Consider the following 27855-nt stretch of genomic DNA (forward strand, 5'->3'; position numbering starts at 1 on the left):
GTAAGGTAGATATGGACTTATAAATATTGAAAAATAAATGCACCCACTTTATATAATAATTGGTAGAATTGAATGTTAAGTAAATTGTTAGCCTAAACTTTTAATAATATGATATTAACATTGGCACATGATTCCAATACTTTGATATATTTTTTTTAAATATATATAACAGGTAAATATTTACAGAAAGTGTTTTTTTGATTTACTAAATTTACCGTTTACTAAAAACCCTGGAAAGATATGTTTTAAATTTCGAAAACCGTTTTCAAAATCGACGATAATGAATCCTCTATAAACATTTTTAATTAATTTAGATTGAAATTTAGAAATCTCGAAAGTCTCCGCCTTGTTGATAACTTCATTTTTTTTTTCTCGAACAAATATTCTAATATATGTATATATTTTTTTTTTGCTTAATAATCTGTTTCTTAATGATTATAAATTTTGATAGTGAATACACCCACATTTTGTAAAGAGTTTTGGTCGACATTTATGTTAAGGTTACATTAATGATAATATTTATTTACTTTTACCATATACAGTAAAACTTACATCTAGTACGATACATTTAATGAGGTTCGACTTGGTCACGATTCACTCGCGAAAGCTGGGTTCGGTAAGTTTTAATTCAAAATTCCCCTTCCTCTCTTTAATGTAAGGTTAACTAAGCTACACCTAGCGTATACTCCCTCCAATCTTTGCATCACAGTACATTAATAACATTTAAAGGGTGGGAAGGTGATTCGGTTCAACGGCCAATCATGACAACATTTCAAAATGGAAACATCAAAACGTGTTCGGGATATCTTAATCTAATATTATTTAAAAAGCTTAATTTAGCTGAACGTCACCGATAATCGACACACTCGCTAATATATTTTTTTCACCGAGAAGTGGTTAGTTTCGCTTTTGACAGATTTTTCCGGATAACATAAATAATTATTGTTATGCCCATTTGAATTAAATAACATATTTGAAATTAAAAAACAACAAACTATTTAATTCCATATTTCATTTCAACGCATACATATCTTTATTAACAGCTAAGGGTCGTCCAAATGATATTCTAGTTCTATACAGAAACAACTCAAAAAACCTTCTTCTAACAATATGTCTAATATGATAATAAATAACAAACACTTTATTATATTTTTATAACAAGACCGGATTCGTCTTTAGGATATTCTTAATTAATTGACAATTGGAAATAATATGTAAGTATGATAAATAAAAATATGCAATTAAGTACCTAACATAATTAAGTGTTTGTTATTTATAATCTTCTTTGCATTACATACATAGGTAATTAATAGTAGTGAAAAAGTTTGTACTCATTCTTATAGTCTTTTTTTTAATATAAGGTCGAATAGAGTTTATCAATATTTAATGAAATTTTGCAATTCAATAAGGTATCAACCAAGGCATTCTTACATAGAATTGAATTAATAATTAATCTCGGAAGGGGTTAATCGATTTTATTACACATTCTAGAAATTATTTTACTATCAAACTGAATGTCAAAACCTTGTTGTTTTATGTTGTTTCTATATGGAACTAGGGTATCGAATGACATCGCATCCTAAGGGGATAAGGGGAATTGGATTTGTGACCAAAGGGTTAGGAAAAGAGGACGGGGGGGGGGGGGGAGGGGGTGTAAAAGAATACCGAAAATCGTGTGACATTTATGGACGACCCCTAATTTGTCGCTAATGCTAATTAATGGCTCTTCTTCAACAGATTCAACGTTTTCTTTGTGGTAATTTACAATGTGTTAATAAAGAAGGTAATTTTTACCACTTGGCCCAAAATTAAATTAGACACAATTGACAAGATTGACAATGTAAATTGATTGTAAAAATGTAATAAACACAACACATTGAAGCGATCCCATTCAACAGAATCAATTTCATCGCTCAAGTGCATGGCAACACGTATTTTATTTAAAAATTGATCAAAATATAATTACCACAAAGTAACATGTAGAATATTTTACCCCGAAGAGTATTTTATTTATTTCGTAATATGTCCATAATCATTATGGAAGTGTGATATTTACTTTACAAATGTAACAGAGCCTTAACATCTTGTATTTTTAATGATTATAATAATATGTTACAGAATTAAATAGTCAATTGTTTACGGAGATAAATTGCAAACTAACGAATAATTTAAATTGAAATTTAACAAAAAAAAATGTTTATTATTAATATTTTATTAAATTATGTAGAGAAAATTGTTATCAGAATTCTATTGATTAATTGTTACAAATGATATGCAAAATAGTATAACTTTTGAATTGAGCATTTATTGAGATAGAATTATTGTTTATGTAACGTTTAATAGCATCTGATGAACATGTCAAACTGTTTTATTGACCTTAATAGTATATTAACAGAGGTAGCTCTCGTAAGTTATCTTTTTATTACAAAAAATGTTACTACGGATTTAGCAAAAATAGTTTTCGACTCATTATTTATTCATTAAGAAATTTCATTTGTACTATTGATTTCTGAGATTAATCATAATAATATTACATATTTTATCGTATATTTTATGTCATTATGAAATTATCTTTCAGCGCCGTACTTCATTTTACGGTCTTGTCGTAAAAGGGCGGAGAGGCGCCCGCTCGACGGACGCGGCCGCAGCTTAACACGTAGTCTTACATCGATAAGAATACATTGGCAGTGATTTTGGGTCGATTTATTATTTTAAAGATTTGATAACTATCATTTAAGTTGTTATTTATACGAATAAAGAAGAAATTAATTTTTGTTACATCGCGATCTTATTAAAAAGTCTATATTACGTTTACGTTAACTTTTCCTTTCCTTTATTCGACTGAAATGATATCCCCGGGGTAACACTCCTTTTTTGATATATTATCTGTCCGTTTTTTTTTTTTTTAAAGGATATCATATTTTCTATTATCAAATCTTACTGCTGCGGACGTGGCGCACTTAACGTCACATCGGCGATTACTCGAAGAGCGATTTTTTTTAATCTCGTCACCGTAATCACTCGCGTGACGCGTTGTTCGAGCAGTCCGCGAACGAAAGCGGTCGGGGCAAAATGAAACCGGGCAAAAAAGGGGGTCGGTTAATTGCGCGGCGGGGCGATCCACGCGCAGGCGGCGATCCACTGGCGCTAAGCGAGCTGCAGTCATTGGACGCCGGCGCCGGGCGGGTGAGGCGAGGAGGGGTCGCCGGCCGCCAGGTCGAACAGATGGTGCGGCGGCGGCGCGAGGGCACTCTGCAGGGCGGACGTCTTGAGCAGACGCTTGAGCATGCCGCTGGAGCCGCGGTGCTGCAGGCTCTTGTGCGTGGTGAGCGAGTTCTTGGTGCGGTAGCGGCGGTGGCAGAACTCGCACACGTACAGCGTGTCCGACTGCTCGTGCTTGTCCTGGAAGTGACGCTTCAGGGAGTAGTAGCAGGAGAAGGTGCGCCGGCAGTACGGGCACTCCTGCGGCTCGTTTATGCCCCCGGAAGTGGGCGGCGGCATGCGCAGACCCCCACCTGCAAATCCACCGCGCCCCGGACGCCCACATTAGTTTCAATACCACTCAGTTAATCCTCATTAGAGCGCTTTAAAGGACAATGGAAAATAAAAATCTACAGGGTTTCACGGTCTTTGCATCGTGTCATTATCGGTTGAATAGCAGGTCGCGACAACATTTTAAACATTCAGGAATCCCTTTAGTAATCCAACTTTTTTGGCAGTTCACGTAGGTACAAATAATCGATGCAACCTCAACTTAATCTGAATGCATAAATTTGATTACATTGATCATTTTTTACTACATTATAATCGTTCAAAGCGTTGATTTAGTATAATTATAGGATTGGCTTTGAGCTAAGTTTGCATAGATTTAATACATACATAGTTTTTGACGTTCCATAAAGCAATCGGGGCTGTTCTTTACTTGGCCTATGGTATTAGGCGGTACGTAGCCAATGAAGTATCAGCCCATTGGTTTGGAGCGGTTTGCAACAGATGAGGCTTTACATCACTAGAGTGCAGGGAAGTCAAAATTTAATGTACGTTTTATGCAGTGCAGTGAAATTTTTTTTAACCTCCTTAGTTAAGCATCAATTACATTAAACTTCTTTACGAGCTGTTTGTTGGCGAATTTATAATATGCCTGTAAAGTCGCCCAGTGTAATCATCGAACATGTTAGCTTGTTCGATGATTACACTGGGCGACTTTACAGGCATATTATTATAAAATTCGCCAACACACAGCTCGTAAAGAAGCTCAATGTAATTGAGGCTTTAGAAAGGTTTTTATTTCTCTTGTACAAAAAAGATGTTATAGCCGTTGTCATGTATTTGACCAATGAAAATGGTGGAAATATTAGCTAAAATCTTGATTAGTTTACAGACAACTACTCTCTGTACATCAATACATTAATTAGTAACATGTATTTTTTTATAAATGTTAAGTAAATTTATAAGTTGCATTTACATCGATTATACTTGAAATATTTAATTTTGGTTTTACCTTTTCATTGCCAGGTAGTTAACTTTAGATAAAAAAATTATGTAGGGGAGTAATGTAGAACATTTTTGTGTCAAAAATGTAAATTATGACGTTGTCGCAGCCTGTTATTCAATAAATTGTTGATTTTTTATTATGAATGAAGTTCTGTCCCGGACTCGTTTAAAGATGAAATGGATCGGGGCGGAGGACTTTCCGGTGAGCTATCATTTTCTGAAAATGCTAAAGAACGTCGATTAATATTTCAAAATCGTCTCGGTTTTCAATATACTCGGACGCATTGAAAATTTAAACGCAGCGATGACGCGGGGTCCGTTTTGTGGACGGACGCGGTTTTAAATTTTCAAATAATATGTCTGCGATATCCGAGCAACGGTGGTGTCAATTATTAAGCTTAGTCAATTATTGGTATACCAGAGATGACATTTAACAATAACTAGACATTAAGCCGATATGATAAAAATAATGTCATTGTAAACTACACAACCAGCACTTTCACGAAAAGGGAACGACAGTGACATGTTTACAAAATGAAAGAAGCATGCGGCAAGCAACATTCAACAGTAATCTCGTTTGGAAGGGACACAGGATGGAGAAGCACATCGAAAATAATGAAACCTATGTGTCAAAAATAAACGGTTCACTTCAAAGATACAATATATTCGTAATAAATAATAAAATAAATAAAAAAAAGTCGCTTCGGAAGTGCGCCTAAATGATAATAATCAATAATCAAAATAAAAATTGTTGTAAAATAAACATCTGTAAAGCGATGGCAAATAAAGTGTGGGTAAATAAAAAAAGTAAAACGGTAGAGAATGGACAGTCCTGAGTGTTCGAAATGCTCAAAAGAATGATGTCAAAGGTTCATTTTTCATAATAATAATATTTCCCTGAATAGTTGATGAAATACATCGTAATACCGGTTGGACAGCGCTCCTGGTACCTTCGAGAGAGCCGATTACGACTTTTGGTATCCGAGAGCTGGAACTTTTTATCTCTAATTGGTGGAAAAAAGCTCTAAAAAAACGTGTCTAACCTTCAGTGCTGCGTTAATTGGCTGCGGATAGGTGGCGTTACGGAACCGGCGTTTCCTTTTTTGCCGCACCGATAACGCAGATGTCCGTCCGAGGTGATCACTAAAAAAACTTGATGTCCAGCTCCCCCGGTCTGGACTTGTGGTACGTATAGATGTGCGTCATTAAGGAATTGCGCGAGCAGTAGACCCTCTCGCAGATGGCGCACCTATACTCCTCCTGGCGCTCGGCGTGCTTGTCCGCTATGTGCCGCTTCAGGGAAGCCTTCGAGCACAGCACTTTACCGCACAGCTGGCACGAAAACAATTTCTTGCCTGCAAGCAGACAACGGAAAATACCCCAACAATGCCCCGACGTCACACACAATCTTAACTCATAACTCGCCTTCGCTAATTCACACCAAATCAATCTTCAAATTTAATACTAAATATCTCTCACAACATTATTTTCTTTTTTCAACGTGTCCGCTCCTGCACGGAGCAAAGAAACCATCACAATCTGAAGGTATCTCAGTGGAACTTTAAACGATTGATTCGACTTCTATTCAGGAAGTGTGACATTGGAGGGAGAGGGACAAAATACGAAACACTCATTTCTCGGATCCATCGCATATGTGTCAGCATATGAAATTGTCGACCCGTCCGGGATTCGAACCCGGGACCTCGTCAAACAATTTAACTGTTTTCACCCAGAGAGGTCATCATTTATATTATAACTGTGACATTACAGGTTATTTTACCTATTAAAGTCATCATAGAGCCCTGAATAATTAATCTATTTACGAAGCAACCTTTACAGATCTCGCTACGAAAATATATCGAAATAATGACGCAGAAGTGAATATGTCGTAAACTTTTGCTAAATTATATTTCACAAAATCTGTAAAAGTGTCTTCGAAATCAAACTTATTAAACTTTCGGCACCTTTATCTGTTTATATTTGAAATTTGGTGAATATAATATTATAATAATGTAATTTTAAATTTATCATAACTAAATATTTTATTTTAGAGTCACCAATATATATCTGCATCAGTAAAGTCCTATATAATATTTATGTACAAATAGTTGGCAAGATTCAATGAATAATTTTGTTAAAAAATCTAGATAAGTTATGAAAGGTAATTAAAAAGATGTGGGTATATAAGAATATATAATTGTATGGGTATGATGAAAAGACCATTTCATTCTCGTCGGCTTGCACGTGTGTGTGTTCAAAATTCTACAATGATGATTGTGGAAAAGCGGCGAACATGACTAATATTAAAGGAAAATGAAGTGGCATTATGAAAGCGATGATAGAATTGATCCATAATGCGGTAGAGCACCATGTAAACTAATTTACACCCAGGACTAATAAATAATTTTACAAATAACATAACAGAACGGCTCTCGCCGGTAACTGAAATCGATGCTGTTCAAAATATCAAAACGGATGAACAAACGTATAAACGGATGAATAAATAAAACAATGGTTCTTTTAAAAAAAAAGAAACTTTCTATGTTTATATGTAATAATAAAAAAAAATTATCATAAAAAAATGCAAATAATTATTACACGAGATGTAAAAAATAACATTTAGTCATAAAACATAGATGAAATAAAATATATAACAGGGCTGGATTCTATTTACTACTTATGATTGAACATTAGACAATAATTCATGCATTTTTATAAAAAAAAAATAATAATTGTTTAATCAACTAAAATATCGATACATGATTTAAATTAATGACACACATTAAATGAACAACGACTGCATGCCTTCTATGCTATGGATAATATTGACTCTCTAATAAAAGATTGACCCAGAATTATTATCTTTACTACATTTTCAATAATAATAAAATTTGTAGTTTTTATTATTTATAAAAAATGTGTACATAATGAATGTATTAAATTTAATATATTATTATAGTATTATAAATCAAATAAAATTTTAATATGTGTACTTTGTGTAAAAATTAACCAAAATAAATTATATTTTACTCAAATAATTCTGTATATAAGTGCTTACACCAAAAATTATAACTGTTTTTAAATATTTTTATTAAAACATTCTTATGTATTCACCTATTAGGTATATAATTGACACTTGAAATAAATAGTTCAATAGGGAAATAAAATTAAAAAAACTGGATTTGTAAAGAAAATATGTTTAAGTTTTTTCCATAAATTTCCGTATAGAATTGAATTGATGATTAATTCCAGATATTTGATTTTTTGAAATATTTAAAGATAATTTAACTTGTTTTTGTTATGTATTGAAAAGAACTTTCTACATCGAATGGCATCATTGACTCAAAACCTTGAAACTTTTAGTTGTTTCCATATATAACTAGAATATAATATAATGTGAAAATAATATAATATATGTATATATTGGAAAGTATTCTTTATTTTTAATGAAAAAAAAAGCATTTTATTAATCCATAGGTGATATAATGTTTTCCGCAATAATGAGGCAACTAACAAAACGTTTAAAAAGTCAACTTTTCAAAATTTATTGACACCAATTATAAATATATTAATCTGTTGAAATTAATTTCAATTATTTACTTACCGTTTCCGCTCAGAATTGAAATAATCCACGGCATTAAAATATTAATGCTCTAAGTGTCAATTAGTGGGACCCCCCGTCTTGTCACTTGGCACATTATTGCAGGGTTCATCATCTATGCATTATCAATAAAAGCGTTACTTAGACCGTGTCAACATAGATTGTCTGTAGATGTAAAATTTGGTACTTCGTGTTAAAAATAAAAATGTCTATAGGTAAATATAGGTCGGCTAAAAATCTGTAAACTCTCAAAAAATATAATATATTATTTATTAACAATAACAATCATTTTGATACTTTAATTTCCTTTATTGATGTTCTTTTATAATCATTGTTTTTTTCCATCGTTTTTCATAATAATCAATATAATAATTATAATTTGTCCTTTATTATATAATAGCAAATGTTTTTGATTACCTACCTAAAGAAACATTCAGTTTCCTATATAAATTACACTATATCAGTCCATTAAATGTTTAAGTCGTAAAAAAAAACATAATAATTTTGAATAAAGTATTAGTTTACTACGCAATATGTATTGTATACATATTTTCTAATGCCAAAATAAAGTAAATTTGTGACAGTCAGTAATCATTTACGTTATAGAGATTTTTTTTTATCAATAAAAACTAGATCTATCACCTAAATTTTTTTTAAACAATTTTTAAATACATTATTTTTCATGAAATGGGTTGCAATAATTTTGAAAAAACGTTTGTTATATTTTGAAGATTAGAAAAAATAAATTTTGAAATAAACAAAGTAGAATGTAGTTACATAGAATAATATAAACATTTTTTTGTCTTGATTATGTGTAGTCCATTTGAAATTATTAGTTATGTAATGTTGCGAGTATGTATATTATAAAGATAAAATGACAATTATTTAGAAAATTACACGAGACAAAACATAAAATATTATAATATATATTATATAACCTGTGAATACATTATTAGGTATATTATATCAATAAAATTAAAGCCAATATTTACTGCGCTTAAAAATGAAAAATCTTCACAAAATTAAATCGGGATGAAAGACCAAAAAAGAAAGTGCATTCTGTGGAAAATTAAAAAGATTTTATAAAATTAATAATTATACATAGGTACATGCTTTACAGTGTTGCTGTCATATGAATTAGAAATAAAGAAGATATTAATTGGTTTATGAATTAATTGTTAAAATGGAGTTGAAAGTAACTTGATTTATATTTAGGTCAATGCTTCTATGTATCAATATGTCATTGTAGAAAACAATACATAACGAGATGATTACTTCGCTAATTGAATTACATGAATTATTTATTTACTTCTTATTTACTAAAATATATTAATATTTAGAAAAATAAATATTATTTTACATTGATGTTACAAAAGTTGAGTTGACATTTATTTCAAAAGAGACTTTTTACACACGCATGGATTTATTGTCATCAATATGTAATATACATTTAACTTTCGTGGCAATAAAAATTAGAAGACTTCTTACGTCGTCGTGAACGTTAAAATACTGTCACATTAATATGTGTTTTTTTGTCATGATAATAAATCTACGCATGTGTAAATGTCGTATTTAAATAAGTTTAATTAAATTTATTTTACCCACTTGCTTGAGTGTGATTTGAAATAATCTTTGTAAACAAGTAAAGCGACACGATGCCCAGAAAAAGATAATATATTATTTTAATATAAAAATCTCAATTAAAATCTAATTATTTCATAAGTAAATAATTTATTAATATTTTTTTTTATATTAGGTACACGAAATAAAGAAGGAATTTAAGTTGTCAAGAATAAATAAAATAAATTATACGGTCAAAAGAAGTAATCTTTGTCAATAAAAATAATATTAATACAATAACGAGAGACAAAGAACAAGGATAAAAATCAAAGAATGATAAAATATATTAGGTATTTTTAAACAATTTTATAAAAATTTCATTAAAAAAGATAAAAAAAACAGGTCACAGAAACAGTCTTAAGGAGTATTCAATCAATAAAATTGTTTAAAGAATAGGGATATTAAAAAAAAAGATTATCTATAATTACTAACCCATTACCATCAAATTAAAACGTAAAATGTCCTTAACAACAAATCTTAATAAATTGTAATCATATATAATATATTTTTAACAAATGATGTACTTATAGCTAAGTAATAATAATAATAATAATAATTAAGCATTCCTTTAACCAACGCGATCGAGTGACACGCACACAGTAACGTTCAAGAATGATGGAACTAAAGTTTTAACGTGTTACAACAGTTGTAACAAAAATTGAAGTGTATTTAGAAGATTCCGAATTCAAATTACCACAGTATTTGATTGGGTATATGGGTAATAGTTTTTTATTATCAAGTGGCAGTTGAGTAACTGGCCATAGAACTTTGATATAGATTTGGTGAATAAATTTGAAATGTATTACAGTTAAAGTAAGGGTCATCAGACGAAGAATCATGCACACTCTAGTCCTAGTGCATGCCAACCCAGGTTACGGTTGCTATTGGAACATCTCCTTGCACAACTTTGAAGGGCGCCCAACTTTTCTAACGTTGAACAAGTAAGAGAGAGCAAGTTTGCAAATCATGACAAAAATTCTCTACTTTTGAATGTATTAAAACATGTTAAGAACTTGTAAAGTCGGCTCATATCATCTCAGAAACCTGGATATTAGATAAATTTAATATCCATATTCAATCTTAATCAGAGCATATAGGTCTATACAGAGCGGAGGTCATATTGACAGATTTTTTTGGGTGGTTGTTAGCTATTCTGCCAACCGATTGGATCTTTGCACTGGATCAAATAGAAATTGAAAACCAATATGAAATATTTTGTTATTATACAGGCTTCGAGCCTACAACCGTGGGTTCAGTCAGAAACAGGTACTTCTCCATTGTGGGGTAATCATATTTAGACATTCGAGTCCTCATGAAATGAAAATGAAAAATCGGCTCTAAAATATGTTTCAAAAGAGTTCTAGATTGCCAGAAAGGTAAACAATAATTTGAAAACCAAGTGGGAGTTCATTTACATGACAGTTGATCAATACTTTCAGTTCTGCGGATGGTGGAATCCAGGGGTTGTTGTGAGAGACATAACTAGGATAATTAAAAGGAGTCACAATCCTTAACGGTGAGGTAAACGTAAATAAAGATCAAAACTATGTTACCAATGCTGTGATTGCGTTCTTGTCACAGTTTTGCATCGTATAGGAAAATGCTTTAAGCGGAATGTCATCCTTGTAGGATAATAATATATAAGTAATTTGTTGACATCTATGCAAGCCACATTTTAATGTCATTAACACAATAATAAACATTTTATGATCACATACCGGACATACATATAATTATTACAAAGAAACATTTCAATAATCGTGAATCAAAAGTAAATTTCGTAACAGCTAGTTGCGTTGCGCAAATCATCAAAATTATATACTAACCTAAAACTAATTAAATTGCCTTCTTGCAATAGTTTTCAAAGGCTATTTTTTTCTCAGTGCTATCAATAACATAGGAGAAGCCTAGAATTATTATTAATACAGTTGAGTTATGTATCTTATATCCTGGAGTAATAAGATTTCATCCTCGTGTTATAAATTGACAGATCCCAATAAGATATGATAATTATTCATTGTAGGTATAATATTCTATCCCAGTTTCTTTACATGATATCAAAATGAAAAACATATTATAATATAATGACATCTATCCATTTTTTTAAAGATTTTATTGCGGGTTCGATAAAGAAGGAATCTACTTTTGAACTAGGGTTAATTTTCTTGTCTGTCAGGTAAAGTGAAGATATTCTCGTGCTGGTCTATGCTCCCTAAATTTCTACAGGCCAGATGCATTGTCATACTTAATGCCAGGTAGCTGAAATTTTGTGAGTGTCAACAGCAATAAATAGTTGCAAAATTGAGAAATGTAAGTGACCTGTTGGAATCTGCATAAAATTTTGTTTTTAATTTTATCTAGCATACGAATAAACAAAATACAATGCTAAATTTGCTGGAATTTAGTGTGCGATATGCTTGTCTATTTTGACAGCTGAAACTACATGTATTTTTCAAGTGTTTCACTGTTTGGTGTCGGTGAAAACTTAAATTATTTAGGCTAATTTAATTATAACATCTCTGCATTCGACCAAGCTGACTAATAAATATCTTTTGGTTTACTTATAATTGTTAACACAAGCAATTGAGCGTTTATTATGAACTGATCAAATCAAGCGTGAATACGATCGAGTTGGAATCTAAATCGTTATGCGTAATTGCTCAAACCGATCATTGAATCTGGATGGGTCTGCGATTATGCTAGTGTAATTAAACATTTACATGATTTTTAAAAAATGCCGAGAGCTGTCAATTTATAATCTGAGGAATACAATATATAGTTCTAAATTCTTTGAATAGAAATTATATATATTTTCTACAGTGTTTTAGATTAACTTTTCTCAATTTATGAATGACGACTATATTTAATAAGGACTTTTTATAACAATATAGATATTTTAATGTACAATTAATTACTCTTTTCATAATATTATTATCATTATAAAGATTAAATTAAAAATCAACTTTGCACCATAAATGCGCCCACAAAATGCAAGCTTATCCTTTAAAAGCCTCTAGTATTTTTTTTTACCAAGTAATCGTTAATAAAATATTATTTATATACTTATGATTATATCATAATAGCTATGAAACCTTATCGTAATAATAAAATAATTTTGATAGCTAAATTTGTAAATAAATCTAATGTTACCAAAAAAGAATTTCTAATAGAGATCAATATAGCTCGGGAATAATCTTTAATACTCCTAGCGTAATAAATATAATTTTGTACGAAAATAGCTGGGTGTAAAAACATTACATTAAATAATAATATTTTAGTATAAATCATAATTAATTATCTTCCATCAAAATTCTTCTTCCGTCCTATCCGGCGATAGATGCACCTAAACTCTTGGCCACAGTGATAGCCGTGTCGTTAGCTTTATTCCATAAAAATTAATTTTATTCTGGTCTAATAAATAATTTATACAATAAGTCAGGTTATAAAATTTCTGAAAATGACAATGAATTTAAAAATATACTCTTGGTTATTTTTTGGTATTTTTTTTACATTTTAAAGGTTTTGATTATCCAGTACATGAGAAACCTGGCGGCACAGAGAGTAAAATTTCAAACCAATCTGAAATCTCTATATCAGAATCCATCACTCCCTTTACACCGTAATTGTATTAATATTTTTTGAACTATCGATATTTATATTGTCACCTCAATGCTACATCAAGATTTATGCCGTGTTTGAGAAGATAAAAGAATTTGATACATTATCTCTAACTTTGAATAGTGGAATCAGTAGATAATTAATTCATAACTCAATGGGAGCCAACCGTTCATGGAAGGCTATGAAAAAAGTAGATAGTGTTTGTAACATGTAATATTGATTGATTCTCAAAATTTTACATATCAGATGTCTACAGTCACTATTTTGAGATAATATCTTGTTGTCGTTTACTTTGTCACATTTACAAGATAAATGAAAATTACCACAATGAAGTCACAGGAGACCTAGTTCAATCCAGCAATCCAGAGGTCGTCCACTTGGTCACAAAATCTTTTACCCCCTGTCTAAATTAAGTCATATTTTTCAACCCCCCCTACATAAAAACAAAATTAAAAATGATCATTATCAGTAGGTATAATGTTGTTAGAGAATCAACACGTTATATCAACCCCCCCCCCCCCGTAAAAAGTGCTATTATAATATTAAATTATGAATGACCTCAAAGGGCCAAATGCATAGTCATAAATAAATGGACTTAAACAACACTTAACCTAACGCCGCCGACTTAGTGGAAGTGAGAAAAACAAGCGACGTGTTTATTAATATTATTATTAGAATGTCTTAATTAAGGCTAACTTAACATCGACATCTCTGCATTTGGCCATAAATTTATATTTCAATCTAGCTATAGTGTTGAGGTGACGTTTTGGTAATTTAGAATGCTTATTAAATTAACGTTCTTTCATAATCAATAATAATTGCACTATACTCAGAATTTGATGGAAGATTATGGTACAAAACATAACAAAGTATATAAAATAAATTCTAAATTCAGATTTAGAATAAAATTCAGATTTAAAATAAAATTCACATTACATAGTAATATAATATATAGGTATGCAAAATGTCGGAAACGTTTTACATAATAGGTATGTTGAATTGATCATGTTAGTTTTGTCAGTAGCTAATAGTTATTTCATAAATAGATTATAATTTTCACTGAAAGTCATGAAACACATTTTTTTTAGTTTGACTTCGATAATTTTATATTTGTTTTGAATAAAATAAATAATAACCTAGAATAATTATGCACTTGCGATAAAAACCTACAAGATATTTTGTATGTAAAAAATGTGTCCAATGAGTATTATATTATGGGTCTGACTACATTGCAGTGTTGTGGACTCAATAAGAGATTGTTTAATGTTAACCTTGCTCGTAGCAATGAGAATTGATTTATCATTCACATTGCGACACCTATAAATACTATGAGATTATTGGGTAAGTAATTTAAACCAATAATTATGTAAGGAAATGGATGATTTGTGTCATATTTTGGAGTAATGACAATATTTAAATATAACCGTTAATTCAGTTCCGGATATGATAGAACAAATTGCTGCGAGTTACTGAAATAAAAAAATCTTGTTTTTCTACTATTTTCCACGATGCGTGGACGTATGTACATTCAGTATATACAACTACATACTCTTTTGTATCCTTATTTTTGCATCGGATATTTCTGTATCTGTTTCAATGTATTTGTTGTATAAAACAAACCATTAACCAATCGGTTCAGTGTGGCCAGAATCTTAAAGAAAAAAACCATATTATGGAGAATCTAGTGTTGAGCTTATTTGTTTATTACCATAGCAACCATAGCTAAGTGATATAATAAAATTATAAATCATTTAAATTTCCTAGAGCAATAAATTACTATTTTACGTGATAGCAATGCTATTAAGTCCTCAATTTTCTAAAAATTTTCAGAAATTATTTTTAAATATTTCATACAAAATGTAGTTTCTTTTTTTATATTTGTTGTATCAAGCGTTTAGATAAGATTGTACTGTGGTGTTTCTCCTTCATTTTTGGATTACTCTACTAATACAACGCATTAAATCATTTGTTACATATCTACTCGATTTTTGGATTTGTGGTTTAAATATTCTTAATAATGATGTATCTGATGAATGATGATTGCATTCGAAAATTAACAATAACTAGCTCTACCACCGGAACTCGCAATTTAGTGACGCGGCCTGACTACAGACGACCTTAACTATAGAGTTTTACGTGCTCCATTTTAGAGTTGTTAGGAAATTATGATTAATATGTTTGAAATGCTGAATCTATCAGTAAATATTGAAATAATATTTTTTACTAATAATGTACATTGAGTGGTTTAACTAGTGCATAATTATTCTGGTACGTGCACGTACAGCGGATTAATCGGTCTGGTTTATGCATTGTTAGGTCAAACGCATATCCAAAAAAGAAGTTATCGGATTTACTAGTAGAAACGTTCAACTAAAATCTGAAATATTGAAGCAGGCAAAATATTAATGAATGTTGCGTTTTGAATTATTAAGCACTATCGAGAAAGTGTCGCTTGACCTATGAATGCATAACTCTCCCAATTGTGAATACGTTGGTCGGTTACGCCATTCATGCGTTGAATTGATCTTTGAACTTGAAGAACACGCTGTCGAGGTGATGAGGTGGGGGCATTTTAATGTCCGGGGGGGTGAAGGGCGCGCCTTTCTGGCGGCGGTGGTAGATGCTTTTGTGATTGTTGAGGGAGTTGAGGGTGCGGAAGACCTTGTTGCAGAGACCACAGCGGGCGGAGTGCAGAGGCTGCAGATGCTGCTGCTCCGTGTGACGCTTGAGCGTGAGGCGCGTGGACAGCAGCTTGCCGCACACTTCGCAGCGGTGACCCGACCCCAGCGGACCCACTGGGGACCCAACCACAAAGCTACGCATTAGTTTACGCACATCAAAACACTCTAAATACTCTCTGCTCTGCATTTTATTACTATCAATTCGAATTTCGCATCTGCACTATGCATTCTAAATTCAAAAGTAACATCTAATATCTGAAGATTGTTCCTAAATTTGAATTTTGAGACATTTCATTCAACATGGATGACAAAAAACATGTGTTATGACTGTGGATTCCAAAAGTGACATATTATAATGTCTGAGAAAAGCCGGCTACAAATGTAACCGCATACATAAGCAGCATATTTGTACAATTTTCTTGCACAATTATTATAACTCTCAAGTATGCAGTTATGTCTGTAGACGACTTTAAAATAATTTGTTTTAAATCTAGTGAAGATTCATTTGTTTTAAATATTTAAATTCACTAGATTCTTAATTTAAAATGTGACATTTCATTCAACATGGATGTCAAAAAACATGTGGTATGTCAAACTAATTTTTAATGAATAAATCTTAATATGCACATGAAATTTATTATCAAATAAAATAATGAAAATTAAAGAAACTTAATTCCTTAATTATCTTTATGTTTAGTGAATTTAATCAGGATAGCTAATATTATAAAAAAAAGGCTGGCTTAGTTTATAAACTTTGAATATCAATGTTTCAAAGATGAAAGATCAAAGATTCAAATGCCGTTTTGATAGTAATAAAATGCTTTAAATATATATAAATATTTTATTATTATTAATTGTGATTCAGTTTATATGGGTATGACCATAATTGATATTATATCTTTGGGATTATCATAACGATAATCGTGTCAATAGTTCAAAAGAGAAAATTATTTCAAAAGTCTTATTTCATCCATATCCCAGGAAAGTACAAATTATAGTATTCGGAGAAAATAAAAAAAAAAAACAATCAAACTAGATAATGAAGTTCCAACACCAGTATATAACCAGGGAGTGCCCCTTTTAATTGTGCGTCCCTCTGCCGATAGCAACGGAGACAAAAAAAATAAAAGAAGCAGCGGTAAAGTATTATCCAACAGGTCCCAAAAAAACGGAACCAATTGGCACAGTGTTGCCAACTTAAAAAACAAAATATACGACCTGGGAAAAGGAATGATGATAATATCGAAATTGACTTTTTTTAAAACAAATAATTTTCTCTGGTTTTATTTAATTAATAATCCGAATTTATCGTTTGCCTGTGTCGACTAATGCGCGCTTTGCGGTCGGTATCATTTTTAACATAGGGTGTGGTTTTTCATGTCCCAATTGGTTCCGACGCCATTACATAATATAATAACAACATTCCTATATTATAATTTTGTACATACAATGTTTTAAAAGCATGTCAAATTCAGTTTGCTGAAATAATAGATTTTAATATATAGTTATATTATTATAAAAGCTGGTATACAACAACTATAAAAATAAATATAATATTTACTCATGCACAATTTGTATACATAGTTATCATGAAAATACAGGAGAGGATATAAAATTGTTTCACATCTAAATGTGTTCTTAATTGTAACAATATTATTGTTATGTTTTTATTATCCACAGTATTAAAAAAATATTCACCTATATTGTATTTAATTTGTAGAAAATATATATTTTGAAACTTTCCTTTATATAATATAACAAGTGAAAAATCTAAAAGATGGAATCTTCATAGCGTTTGATGATCACAATAGTTTTATTTTTTTAAAAACTACGGGCAACGTTTGACGGTGAGATAGGATTTTGTAAAAAAAAAAAATACGAATTGATCGAAAATTTCCCGCTATCCATTTGAAAACTGATAAGATTTATTTTATTTCTGTGTCGTCGTAGAAGTTTTATAACCTCTGATGTGACAATTTTGTTAAAATGATTTTTTTTATATTGTCTGAACCTTATATTGTGAAATATGAGACTCAAAGTTATCATGGCCATGCTAATCTATTCGGAGTCGACAATTCTTTAATTTGAATTCGTCTCGATTATAATATGAAATTAGTATATTAAATCTCTCAACGATTAATCTAACCGTCATTAAAAATCTGGAATTAAAGCGATATGTTATTTTCATTGATTATTGATTTAATAATTATCAATATTATATTGTACTATTCTTTATGCCATACATATTTGCCCAATGCTTAAATAATTTGAAATCAAAGTGACTGTCCAAGGGACTCTTTCAGTTATTGATTGATTCCAATGATAGATTGCGCACATTTTCGATCAATTCTATAAATTTGACGCATCGGCTGTCGGGGCTGTCTGCTCATGGACAAAGCCAGAGTTCCCCGTCAGTTGATAGGGAAGAAAGGCGCAGTGTGGGGCGCGTGGGGGTTTAGGGGGTGAGGGTGAGCCGCAGGGGGGGGCGGCGGCTGCGGCTGCTTGCGGTGATAGATGCTCTTGTGGTTTCGCAGGCTGTTGAGGCTGGAGTAGACGCGCCGGCAGATGTTGCAGACGGGCTCTCGCGAGGGGCGCATGTGCACATTCTGGATGTGCCTCTTGAGGCGGGTCAGCGACGACAGGCTCTTATTGCAGGGCTCGCATCGGTATTCGTCGGGCCCGGCACCACCTGGCGGACACAACCACAGGTTTAGCTCGCCTCCGCTCTTATCCTCTCTCGGCCCGTCGGTTCACTCATTCTCCGGGCGTCGGAGCGACCGTCGCCTCCTCCGCGCTGATGTCTTATTTATTAAAAAGCACCGCCACCCCCCCGCGTCTCCATATCCGCGCTCCTTCGTCTCAAAACATTCTAGCGATAGCGCATTCCCTGACCACGATTCCACAGTTTGTTATTCATTTTTTAGCGTTAGCCGAATGGAAAAACTTTCATGCTTTCGTTACAATTTTTCGGTTAAACTAATAATAAATAATATTGTTACTTCTAATATTAATAATGTCCCGTGCGAGACGGCTCCACCGACACCTTCTTAATTTCTATGTTACGTACAAAATATGTGCAGAGTGATAGCTCTTTTGAGGCTGTCTTTAATTTGGCTTCATTTCTTTCAAACAAGGCAATTTAAAGAACAAATGCATACTCTTTCAAATTAGTGTATGATTGATCATTACAAACATCAAAGATAAGTCATTTTGTTAAATATTACTAAATTTATTCAATAAAATGAATGCCACTTACATTTACAACAAAATTCCGCCATAGTTTATTAATTCAGAATATGGCATAGTCGTTTGGGAAAATTCAGTTGACAATCTCTGATTCTTCGTCACATTTCTTTTGTTCTGACACCAAAAACTTATAAGTAGATAACATTTTTAACTTTTCTGATTTTACTTTACTTCAATTTTATAAAATGATGTTGATTTTGTATTCCATTTTTACAATATATTATTATACATAATAAAAAGTTATATAAAAATAATATACTTATTATGTTCTTTATACAGTTAAACTATAAATTTGATATAATGTTTGAAATCTCATGTAAGATAAATTTTATCTAGAATGTTATAGGATACTTATTTATAAACGAGTAATTGTCTGTATGTACCTAATAAAATAAAAATTAATTCACTTATAAATGTCGTGTTGACAAAATACGAAGGAATGAAAGAGACATTAAACAATTCATATTTTCACACAATAGATTATTAGAATCACAACTATTTTTCAGTCCTGAGGTAGTCAAGAAATCTGCGTTAAAAGCATCTTTAATATTTTTTTAATTAAAAAGCACTCGTTCATATAAAAATGCCAATAGTTGAAATGGGTGTATGAATATTAAGAATATGTAGATTATAGTGATTTATTATAATACAGGTGTTGTAAAAGAAAAGAGAAATAAATACTTCCAAAATATAATAATATAATAATAATATTCCCGAAAGAATTTTTCCCAAAAAATTAAAAAAATAACATATTATGTATTATAATAATATGTGCAGTCAAAAATAATACGGGGTCTTGGGGTCACGGGAAATGGACAGAGTATGCGGTTGGGTAAAAATTTTGTTTTAAATGATTTTTTAATGCTTTGAAGAAAAAAATAAATAACATTCAATGGAAGTTACAAACAAGCTAGCACTCCGAAATAAATATTACAGAAAATACCAACACTATCCGATCACAAGAGAGGAAAAAAAATAATAATTATTTAAATATTTTCTACGTTAAATTTTAAAAAATTCATTTTTTTTTAGCATCGAGAGATATTTTGTACACGTCTCTCAATATTAACCATTTTTATATAGACAAAATATACTGTAATGGTAATAAATTGTTACAAATTACGAATTACGAAATATTTATTACGATAACGATTACGTGGACAACGACAAACAGTCAATATCAAAAGAACAATAATTGAACACAAAGTACAATTTGAATCTATGTATTTTTTTTCCATTGTAACGACCACATACAGGCATACGTGAAAAACAGTCAACATAGAACATAAATCTTGGTTGATTCTATCTACTTTTTATTTAAGTCAACATAGTTTCATTGTTAACTTTTGACGAAATAAAAAGATAGTATCAATCAATTTTTTAATAGTAAGTTAAAAAAAATGCTTCACCCATGTGGCAATAATAACTTTAGAAGTAGGTAGATGTATGATAATATTTCCCTAAATGTGTTATTTTTGTTTTTAAATATTATTTACAGATCGATAGGTAGTATATTATTTACAGATTATTAGAAGTAACTTCTCTAAACTGGACAGCCGTAAAGTATATTGTTTTAAAAAGCTTTAAATAATTATAATCGTGCATTACAAGGTTAATGGTACAATCACCGAATTTGAAAATAATATTGTTTTTTTTTTTTTGTATGAGATATTATATTATAAAGATGCAAAAATCTAAGATGAAAGTAAACAGCTATAAAGTTTGAAGGGTGTAATTTTTACATCACAGTATCATTAAGAAAGCTATGACAGAAACAATATGCGCAAGCATGCATACATTTTTCTTATAACTGTTATAATAATGTAATTATTTTAGCATTGTATTCGAAAATCTCACATTTATAATCAAATTGATGAAGTTGACATACCTAATTTTGAAATAGGTAATTTATAATGGTGAAAATAATTATAAATTGTCTAATATTGATAAAATAATGAAATTGACAGTATCTTCAGAAGACCATTATGTGTTAAATAGTTATTATATTGTATTTACACTAATAGAAGTAACCAAAACCATGTTAGTATCAAATATTTAATAAATTTAAAGCCTTCAAGATTTTGACATATAAGTCAGCTGTTCACAATGTGACCCACCATTTTGGAAACATTATTATAACATTATAAGAAAAATGGGACAGTGAATGACACAGTGATTTGACTGCAAGGGTAAGGATCTGCGTGACATGATGATATGAGACGCTATGTATAATATCCTATCTGAGATTTGTATAATATATTTATATAGATAAATATATATTTGTGAAATATATATATTATATAGAGACAGAGTGGGGAAGCTAATGCGCGAGGGTGGTCACTCACCTTGAGATGTGCCAGCCAAACCATCGGGAGTCAAAGCCCCACTGCCTAGACCTAAGCATAAAGTTCAGAAATTACTTCGTAGCCCATGGAGGACCTTCATTCGATTGCCAATGTTTGCTCATACTTATATTATGTCCCGCGCGAACTGACAGTGGCAACACAACATAGGTATTGATTTAATATACTAATGACTAAGGTGGGTGCTCGATGGAAATTACAGTTAAATTATAATTGATTTGGATTTTGTGCTATTTTAAAGGAAATTGTTGAAGGGTAATTCCGGTTCACTAAAACAGATTCCTACGGAATATTACAAAACTCCCATCAATTAGAATTTATTCAGATTTTTATTAAATACGTTGCATCAAAAAAAAACGACAACAATGACGTTAAATAAAATAGTACATTGAGAAATTTATTTAATAAGACAATTTAAAATATAATAATATTTTAATAATGGATCTTTCTCCAGCTTGAGCAGTTATATTTATTAGTATTTATTATAAAATATTCTTTAATAAATATTCGTTTACAGTAAGTTCAGTACCATTCCTATTTATCAAAGAAATCTGTTTTAAAAGGTTATACACTTTTTAAACTGTTCAATAACTGATTACGTTTGAATTAAATTCAATTTCTATTATTAATCCCTTAAAAGCACATTGTTACCATTCGACGAGAAACTATACAAGTCATTATATTTTTTTGAGAATGAAATATTATTGAAAAACTTGCAGTTCCCTACAATGGACCAAGTGTCATTACAAAATAGTTATAGTTTTTATTCATAGGTGACACTGTTAATTTAAAATAAAATAAAATATTAGAATTTTATCGATTAATAATATTTATAGGTACCACTTTTTTACCAATTAAATTTACAGTTTGCAGTATTTTGTAAGCACAACTTTGTCTACTTTAGAGAATTGCGAGTTTTTAAACAAAATTTCATTCACAGCAAATGCAAAAATGCGACACCATGCATTTAAGGGTTAATGTAATATTTAAAACAAATTCAATCGTTCTCCTGAGATAATAATATTTAATAAAAATAAAATAATATCTGTTTTCGGTACAATAATGCTTCATTCGACATAGGTAGGTACTAAATTCGATAATGTATGATTTAGCAAGGATCATTGGCCTGGTGGTGACTTTTTAGCCTATGAACAACATCGACAAACATCTTATAAGCTTTAAATGAGAATATTTAAATATCTACGGTCAGTTTCTAGGATAGGATAGCGCATGAGTAAGAAAATAAGTAACTACCGACTACTCGCCTAAATATTAGACAGAGAAAATAATTATTAATAAAAAATACTACCTTTAGTTAGTATAATTTACTTATTAAGTATATCAAATGTGGGAGTAAAATTATTCGAACATGGATGGAAGACTTTGACTTTATCCCACGTGAAATAATTTTCACATTTCAACCATTAACAACGTATAGTATCAAAGATGTATTTATTTTGGAAAAAGAGTATACACATAATTATTATTTTAAACTCCATTAATATTCCTTTGCATAATAATTTGACAACTGCAGAACATAAACAATAATAAATAATCCATAAACAATCCACCCTCCACAATAGATTATTGTTTATTAGGAGTGTTTATGGTTTTATTATTCCATTTTTGAAAATAATTTTTGTTTGGTAATGGATTTTTAGTAGGCAATGCATTTTTATCTGACAGTCATTATAGTATTTTGAAAATTCAATATTGCTATGAATTAGAAAATAGTAAATGATGTATTTAAGTTATGCAAACATACAATAATTGGAACTGTAATATTTTGTAAAGAATTCTTGCAATGCAGCATATTAATATTATGTTGTAATAAATGTACACTATTTTTCCAAATAATTTTACACAACTATTTACACAGATATGTTTTTTTACAAATGTTATTTTCCCAACAGCAGCGTAACCATAATACAATGACATGATAATATTATTTACAATGAAATATTTGTTACAAATAGTATGTGGAAATTACTTATTTCCACTTTTATGTAGGTACAACCATAAAAATAGTCTATTTCAAAAGATATGGTAACATCTGTTCTTATATCGGCTATGTCCATTCTGTGATCTTGCCTGATCCATAAAATTTTATCCCGAGATTATAAGGGATTGTTATACACAGAGTTGGTCCTATTTAGATAGGACCAACTGGAACTTGTGCGCAAAACCCTCAGGTACGGGATGAGAATATTATATTACATTCCAAAGCCAATTTACAGCGGTGTGGGGGGGGGGGGGGGTTAGTTTATCTGTGCGATTAATTTTCTTGTAAAAATTTTCATACTAATCAATAGATGATTGTTTTCTTGCTTTTCTATCGCTAATATATTTGATAATTATTTAAAATTTTAATTCCTTCTTTTCATGTGAAAAATTCTGCTGTAAAATTTTCCCGATGGTTTGATATCCGGTTCACATTAACCGCGAGTACAAATCCCATGCCTGGATCACGTTCCCACATTTTTTTTAATGTGCGTGCGTATAGCCAATGCATTCAGTGAATGACATTCATCGTGAAAAACTTTGTGGAGTCAATTTCAAATGAAATGGCTTCACAGATATGAATCATTTGAATTGGAATTTTAATTTCTAAGTTGGCTATAAATGCAATTTAGTATGTAACGAAACACACAGATGGACAAAATTTTGTAATGAAATATTTTAATGTTCTGAACATTTTTCATTTTTTGGTATTAAAGTGTTTTTAATTGTACCATGCTAAATTTTATATCATAATATGTTTTTCTCTATAAATAAATAACGATCACCCAGAAGTGGATATTGTACATAACATAGAGAAGGTTTGCATCATATTTTTGAATATCTATAACATATTTTATGTTGACATTGGTGGTTAGTTAAGGAAATAATAATTATTTAAGACACTATGTCAGTTTGTATTGATTTCCTATGTAAAGAAAATAATTTCACATTATAATGGCCACCGTTTCAGAGAAAAGTGAGACATTTAAAAGCATATTTTGTTGTATAATATGCTGAAGACTAGCAAATGGAAAAAGGCATTATATAGGTAGAATGACAGATGTCTTTATTATGTTGGCAGGATTGCAGTTGTTCATAGACAATACAATTATGTAATTTCTAAATATTATAGGTAGGTACTTAATAAATATTAAAGTATTCGTTATTATATTTCTTATTTCAAAATTATGTATTATGGTTACGCTGACGTTGGGTGGTTAATAAAATATAGAAGTGACATTAAGTTGGACAAATGTTTACCTGCAAGCGGTGAATGATCGGCTAGCGCTGCCATGCTGAAGTTATATGATCCGGGAGTGAAGAGTTTGGCTTCGCTGGGTGAGAGAAATGGCGGAGGCGGGGGTGGCAGGGGCGGTGGGGTGCGCTCGTCCGCTTCGGCTGACGACCCGCGTGATGGGGGGCCCAACTGACAAGAATAACAGAAAATAAAAATAAAAATTAATCACTGATTCATCAACGGAAACTTGACTAGGTATTTAATGTATGGCATGACATAATGGAAATATTCTCTTTATATTATAATGAAATATTGTGTTAAGACTAGAATTTTTTAAACATATTATATCTACAAGGCAATTGCTATGAATAGCATGAATTGTAACGTGAGAAACTGGTGACACCTTTAAATGCTTCGAAATTATTTGATCTCTAATCATAACTAATATTTGTATGAATAAAAGTGATAGTTTCTATAAATACAAAATAAAATATAGTCAAATGCTTTTATCTGATAATTATAACTTTCAAAGTTTATTGTGCTGCAACAGATGTCACTGTTATAAGATGCTGAAGTGTAGAGTTATATTGGCCTCACTACAGCTCAGTGTGCAACGCATATAACGTTGAATGTGCGTCTAATATTCTCTGCTAAAAGTGTCAGCGATTTCACTAGTACTGATATGTATATAACGCAGAGTTGAGAGTGACAGAAATAAAATAAAGTATGACTAGAAGAGAATATTGTATCTTGTACGGCAAACGATTAGAAATTGGATGAATGTATGGTCCTATTCATATAAAGTCAGTGTAAGAGGCCATCCATGGACTAAAACTGTATGCGGTTTAGAATCGTGTGCCATACTAAACTTATGATTTCTGTTCATGGAAATATATTTTCACAAAGTATATTATAAGCATCTGATTGTATCCGTTTATACCATACACTTACACTTACAAATTTAGTGAAAATATATTTTCATGAATAGAAATCATAAGTTTAGTATGGCACACGGTTCTAAACCGCATGTGGTTTTAGTCCATAGATGGCCTCTAAGTGTGGGCTAAAAGAACAAGTAAAATTATTATTAATATTGATATAGAAACTTTAATTTTAATATAATATCATTTCTTATAACGCCGACTGGGACTTTTCGTTGGGTTTACGTTCTTGATCCTCTCGTCGGTAGAAAAGAAAATAAAACAAAAAATAAATAAAAAGTTTATAATTACATTTCTGAACCTTACATGAGGTCTGTGATGCGAAGGCGGGGGCGAGTCGTCACTCCTATCCATGTCTGCCGCACCGCAGAGCAACTCCATGGGCTCGTGTTTCACGTCGTCCATTAGCCGGGGCGAGGGGCTCCCGCTCGAGTTGGATATCCCGTTGCCGGTGTTGCCGATGTTGTCCATGGAGTGATTCAGTCTCGAGTGGTTCATGATGCTGTGGTGGTGCTTGATGGAGAAGTCGTGTGCGATGTTGGAGGGCATGTTGGATATCTGCTCGGTGTTGTTGTTGTCGTGGCGGGGACGCTTGTGGCCGTCCGGAGAGTTATCGGAGCTGCGCGAAATGCGGCGCGGGTGGTGGTTGGCCCTCCGGAGCAGCGGCTGCACGGACGGGGGCCCCGTCTGCGAGAGGAGAGCCTCCTCTAGCTTGTCGCAGAAGGAGGGCGCGAGGGTGGGGTGCGGCGGCGGCGGAGGGGGGGTGACGGGCGTCAGCGCCGCTGCGGCTCGCGCGGCCATGCTCTGCATTTGAGCCAGCTGCTGGCGACAAGTTTGATGATTAATACTATGATCAAGAATCAAGATTATGATATAATTTTACAAAACACGTCTGTATTTCTGCACTGACAGATAAAAACGTCTTTCCTACAAATTCTCAGCAGTTGAAATATAAAAGTTTATAAACCGGAGCGCTCGATAATTTTCTGAAAATAATTTAATGTATGATTTTTTTTGTTATATAATTATCTTATATTCCCATCTAGCTACCTTAGACAGACAAATGCAACAACAGTCTTTCTGATACGCACTACAAAAAAAGATTTAGGCAGGTAACGTCTTTCAGCACCGCAGGCGAATTTTTTTTTTTTACGAAATATGCAAAAATGGCATTATTATTTTTCCTTCCTTTATCTGCCACATATAAGCAGTGCATGGCTTGCATACCCCGCTCGATTGTTAAATTAGTTCAATCAGTAATATACAATATCAACACACATTGAAGATGTCGAAAAGCGAAGCCTAGAATACCAAATCCAAATCATATGAAATGGTACAAAACTTTGATCAATCAGAATTTATTTTATATTAAAATTGTTTAAAAACTTTGTAACAAAACAAAATCGTATTATTGTTTGTAGAAATAGATGTGTAGGTCATCTCGAGCTTATTATTAAACTTAAAAATATATATGTAAATTAACGTAATGATTTTCATACTAATTCATATTAACTGGGCTTGGCTCCGGTGCGTTCCGCTCCATTTCGAGCGCTGCAAAGTCTACAGATTATCTAAGATTTCTAAGCTAAGCTCGCAAAGATACCCCAAATTCTTAATTTTCGATTTTCATACAACACATTGGTCCTTGAAAAGACAATCCTTTTTTTGAGCACGATGTAGTTCAGAAAAACGTAGTTTGATCCTTTATTTTGATAAATGTACCTATTTTAGTTTGCAGAACCCGAGAAACCGTTGGGCATCTTAGAGAATGAATGGCATTTGAAGATTAAAATTTGAATGCTTGTGAAAATAATTCCTAGATAGAAAATCTCTATTGATAGCAAATCTAAACTTTTAGCAGAAACGCTGATTATAATTCGGGGACATATTTTAGAAGGACGAGCTAAGCGGAAGTCCCAACCCTGGATTGTGGAAGTGAATTATTATTTCCCGCGTAAATTTCACTATATTTCCGGTGCGATCCAAGAGAATTCTTCTAGTCTTGACTCAGTGTGGTGCAGCGAAGTCAAAAGGTTGGAAACCTATGATTTAG

At 31.6% G+C, this 27855-nt stretch overlaps 1 protein-coding gene across 34 annotated transcripts in view; it reads right to left on the bottom strand.

Moving 5' to 3' along the window:
- Positions 1 to 2293: 2293 nt before the first annotated feature.
- Positions 2294 to 27855, bottom strand: part of br (broad-complex core protein) — an 87183-nt gene continuing 61621 nt past the window's right edge. For 5 of the 34 annotated variants that reach the window (XM_085944410.1, XM_085944414.1, XM_085944409.1 and 2 more), the window contains 5 exons: positions 26109 to 26621; positions 24885 to 25050; positions 21606 to 21656; positions 5538 to 5849; positions 2294 to 3515 (listed from right to left, as the gene is read on the bottom strand). In XM_085944410.1, coding sequence (XP_085800536.1) covers positions 5638 to 5849; positions 21606 to 21656; positions 24885 to 25050; positions 26109 to 26621 — 942 coding nt within the window. In that variant the 3' untranslated portion in view covers positions 2294 to 3515; positions 5538 to 5637. Of the gene's footprint in view, positions 3516 to 5511; positions 5850 to 14430; positions 16129 to 18012; positions 18704 to 21605; positions 21657 to 24884; positions 25051 to 26093; positions 26622 to 27855 lie in introns of those variants that run through there. The other 29 variants (XM_085944404.1, XM_085944406.1, XM_085944403.1 and 26 more) reach the window with 11 other exon arrangements.

This window comes from Rhyacophila brunnea, unplaced genomic scaffold, assembly GCF_057557595.1.
Source record: "Rhyacophila brunnea isolate RB1 unplaced genomic scaffold, BYU_Rbru_1.0 scaffold_17, whole genome shotgun sequence".
NCBI classification, from domain to species: Eukaryota; Metazoa; Arthropoda; class Insecta; order Trichoptera; family Rhyacophilidae; genus Rhyacophila; species Rhyacophila brunnea.